At 42.8% G+C, this 4,505-nt stretch overlaps 1 protein-coding gene across 2 annotated transcripts in view; it reads right to left on the reverse strand.

Moving 5' to 3' along the window:
* The window catches only part of LOC106530406 (fibronectin type III domain-containing protein 5), a 16,493-nt gene that overhangs the window by 6,252 nt on the left and 5,736 nt on the right, over positions 1-4,505 (reverse strand). For both annotated transcript variants that reach the window (XM_014026009.1, XM_014026010.1), the window contains exon 4: positions 1,061-1,147. In XM_014026009.1, the coding sequence (XP_013881463.1) occupies positions 1,061-1,147 (87 nt within the window). The remainder of the gene's footprint in view (positions 1-1,060; positions 1,148-4,505) is intronic.

A 4,505-nucleotide genomic window follows, 5' to 3' on the forward strand; every position in this document is an offset into this window, starting at 1 on the left:
CTTTGACCTGGACGCACTGGCTCTGACCCTGGCCTGTCTGACAACCCGCTTTGATCTGGACCCACTGGCTCTGACCCTGGCCTGTCTGACAACCCYCTTTGACCTGGACCCACTGGCTCTGACCCTGGCCTGTCTGACTAAAAACAAGTTTATTTCTTAATAAACAACTGTTTATTTCATCTGTTCAGTCCCTGTGTCCATCAGTGCCTGACCGTGTCATACTTACTTACTATTGGCGAAAAAGACAACAAAGAAGAAGACAACAGGAAGTAGAAGTAGTAAAATCACCGACTACAATTACCCCAAAATGCTGCATACATAGCCACTCAAAAACCTCGACAAGATGCCGACGTCTCCTCTGATGGCTGATGAATGAGTGCTAGTGTCGTGGTAGCAATATGAATATATCTCATGTAAGTGTTTACTTCCGTTGCCGCCATGTTTGTAGTGACTTATCGCGAGAGCAAACATATTCATATTTAATAGCTTTTCTTATTTAATGGAAACACTGAAATTGTGAAACTGTATTTTTTCATTAACAAACAATCGACAAAGTTTTGCACACATTTGCAATGGAAACGCAGTGACTCAGCATCGTGTTTTCTACCGCGACATATACTGTTACCGTGAAGGGATTCAATTTATACCGTGATATGAATTTGAGGTCATACTGCCCAGCCCTATGTAGCTATTAACTTGACTCAATTGCAATGCAGAGATTTATGAACTGGGCTTTATAAACAAACAGTCAAATGCAGAAGTTCACGTAAATCTATACAAATGGTGATTCAGGTTGTGGTTTCTGACCCATGCTGTCAAACAATCTATTGTCTAGTCTGTCCATCTGTGGTTGTGTTTGTCCAAAATACACACCCTGAGTGTTCACACATCAGACTTAAAGCACTGTAGGGACCAAAACAGCGATCACAGAGAGATGACACTGCAGCCCGAGTGTTTGTTCCCTAATAGGAACTCACTCAAAGAGCTTATTTGCTCCAAAAGCAGTGCTTTCCACTCAGGCGTGCAGTGATAAATGAGCAACACTGAAGAGGAAGATTACCTGCCCACATGACGAGCACCACAACGATGATGATGAGCTCTCCGGCCCTCAGCTGGGCCTGACCAACCTCCTCCATCGTGACCTCATCTGGAGAGAGAGCACATACACATATACACACAAACAGAGTCAACAAAAGTACCGCAGAGAACCCAGCAATTCATTGTCCACAGGAGCGAATGGGAAACTTCAATTTTCCTGAAATCCAGCAGGGGAAGAAGAAAGAACCAAACAGGGTGACATGGGGGCAGAGAGTCTGACAGAGGTAAATTCTCCACTCTTGTTAGTGTAACTAAAGCTAAAAGAGAGCAGCGGTCTGCAGAGATGGAGAGCTGGGACCCCTACCCCATCACTCACTGGGGTTTCTCCTGCTGACAGCGTTCTGGCAGCTGCAGCATAACACCAATCTCAGGGGTAAAGTTTGGAATGCAGTCTGAGTTACAGCCCTTTCAGACTCTGTTGCCAGGCTTTGTGCCTTCTCTTTTACCCCTCTGGTCAAAATGTGTCACTTATCCAACCAGCACCTACCTCTGTCTATTGTCCAGGTGAAACTGAACAAAGACATTTTTGTTAATGGTTTGCCTGTGTTTGTATTTTACGCTAATACAGTATTCTCAGAGGAAGTGTTGATCACACACTGATAGGAGGAAGCTGGTCTTAAAAGGTCTATTGGAGGGGTCACCAGTACGAGACTTTCTGAGTCGCCCGCAGGACAAATTCTAAAAATAGCACTGATCGACTGACCGTCTTAGAAGCAGCGCACTAAATGCTAAACAAATGGAACCAAAAGTCACCCGTGTGCTCTTTTGAGCTTTTATTAACAAAACACTTTCCAAAGAATGTCAACGAGAGCTGCTGTTAAAGCCACATGTCCCGTTAAACCCCGTTAAACACAACAAACTCTCAACAGGTTCTCTCCTGATCTCTCTCGGAGTCCCTTTATCAGTGTTGCCAGATGGGAAATGTTGAATTATCGTATCAGCAGCTCAAAATTATCATATTTTGAGGAAAATTATCGCACACACCCAAGTTACATTCTAGAGAGGCTCAAATTTACAAATACATCCTGCTCAGCTCACAATGTGCTCTGTATTCAACAAACTGCACATTCTTTTGTTTATAATAAAGTTAAAAAGCACTGTTGGGTGTCTGTTTTTTTTTGTTGTTGTTGTTTTGTTTTGTTTTTTTTTACAAAAGCTTTGTTGTAAACAAGAACAAGACATGGAGTCTGGGGAAATGCTGCATATAAAAACATGTTAGATAAAATGACTAGAATAAAATGTAAATTATAGGCAAAGTTAAAATGAAATCAGGAAAAGAACAAACTGTAGTTTATTGTACTTTTGATTAGTCAAGAAATAAATTGAGTGCATACTGAGCAAATTTAATCTGCAAGCCTCCAAAATCTGTTTTTTTTTCTTTTAAAAATAGCTTGACACCTGGATGTTTATTAAATGTAAATGTTGCTTATACTCCTCACCTTCTCAGTCCCACCTTTTCTTTTTGATTTTACAATTTCTTTCACATAAGTATTATTATATTTATCTTTGCTGCTACTAGTTGCCATCATTGTAATGATGGGGTTTATGAGTTTCACTGAATGCTCAGACACCAGAGACGATTTAAGGATTTTATTAAATRTGGAGCAGCAGGATCGGGACCGACACGTCACCGGGGCACGGTGGTCCAAACAAGAAATGACCAGGTTAGTGACTAACAAAGACAGTGGCAGAGCTTTGGAGCAGTAAATAGTCACTAACCTTTTTAGTACCAGTGTTTTGGAAGCCGAAACTTTGAAAGACTTTGAGAGTCTCAGGCGATGGTGGTTCCTGGCACTTCCGTGTTTGGCGCTGCGGCGTGGTACGKAGGCTTGAGGAGAATCCGTGAGACAGGCGAGGGTCAAAASCATGTGGTCAGAGAGCGGCGACAGGTTAAGGGYGTCAGACTTAACTCTTGGTCGTGGTACACAGGCGGGGGTCGAGATCCGGGGGTCCGATGGCTGGGCAAATCCAATAGGGGCTGAGGCGAATGGCAGGAATCCAAAAACGAAAGCGAGGGTCAAAACCAGAGAGACAGAATCCGGGACGGTGGCAGACAGGGGCAAGGCAGGAGACGTGGAACCAGAGGACATAAACAAGGTCGTAACGTGGCAGGCAAGACAAGACATGGGATCGCTGGAAAAACTACTAGGTAAAACCGTTCATAAATCTGGCGCTGGACTGGTGGTGACTGAGGGAATATATTCTGAGGGGAACAGGTGCATGACATGATCTAGATTGGGATTTCTGTGATGGGAGGGGTGAAACAATGAGCAGATTGAAAACAAGAATACTGGGGAGAATAAACTAGACTTCACTTGATAAATGCAGCATGACATGGTAGAATCTTGACAATCATAACCCCAACGTGGGAGGGGGTGTTCATTTCATGTCTGGATGGGATGGATATCTACCTGCAGCAGGGAGAGACGCAGCGTGAAGAAGCCTCCTGTCGGTGCTCTGGGACCGGGGAGGAGCTCTCAGCAGCACCCGCTGCACAATGGAGAAATGCGTTCACGGCAGAGTCTCTATAAGTTTCAATAACACCAGAAAAAGAGTCGCTACATTTTCACTAGTCACTTTTCTGAATAACAGTCTCTAGAGGGTCTGAAAAGTCTGTAAATATAGCGAGGAAGTCGCTAAATCAGCACCGCTGTGTTCCACAACCCGCCACCTCTCATGTCAGCGAGCCGAGTGTCGAGTCGATTACGTCACCCATTGGAGTGGTCAAATTATCGTACATTATGGGATTTTTGGGATTATTGATCGTACATCGTACAGAGGGCAAAATTATCGTACAAATACGATAATTATCGTACACCTGGCAACACTGCCTCTGACCACAGCTGAATGTGGGAGGAGCTTCTCAACACTGAAGAGAATCCAGACTTTCCTCAGGTACAACATCGCATCTCACTGCACTGACCATGCTCTGTAGAGAAGAATCTGGTTAAAATATCCCTGACTTTAACCACCGAAACAGTTTGCTTTTCAGTTACAGAAGGGCAAATTTTATGCACAAAACATAAAACACTGCATGAGATTGCAATGCTGGTTTTTATGATTTGTTTTAATTTGTTTAATAAAAACACTGGCGTGATATAACTTAGTACATGTTTGGTTGCTTTTTGAGATGTGTCTCTTTTGGAGTTATAGCCCCCCTGGAGAAAAACCCACCAGCCACTACTGGTTGAAGAATAGAGATGATGTTCATGAACAATCCGAATCTTTTGAATGATTCTTTACAACAAACAATAGGAGCCGAGTCTCAGGCAGTAGAGTATGGAAGCAAAGAAGTAACAATATTCTAATTAAAATGGATTAATAGAAATCAATATATCAACATAAACCTGCATTTTGTGATTCATAAATAAAAATCCAAACTGTATTTTAATTTTCTTTTCCAAGAC

The sequence above is a fragment of the Austrofundulus limnaeus genome, unplaced genomic scaffold (assembly GCF_001266775.1).
Source record: "Austrofundulus limnaeus strain Quisiro unplaced genomic scaffold, Austrofundulus_limnaeus-1.0 Scaffold517, whole genome shotgun sequence".
Lineage (NCBI taxonomy): Eukaryota > Metazoa > Chordata > Actinopteri > Cyprinodontiformes > Rivulidae > Austrofundulus > Austrofundulus limnaeus.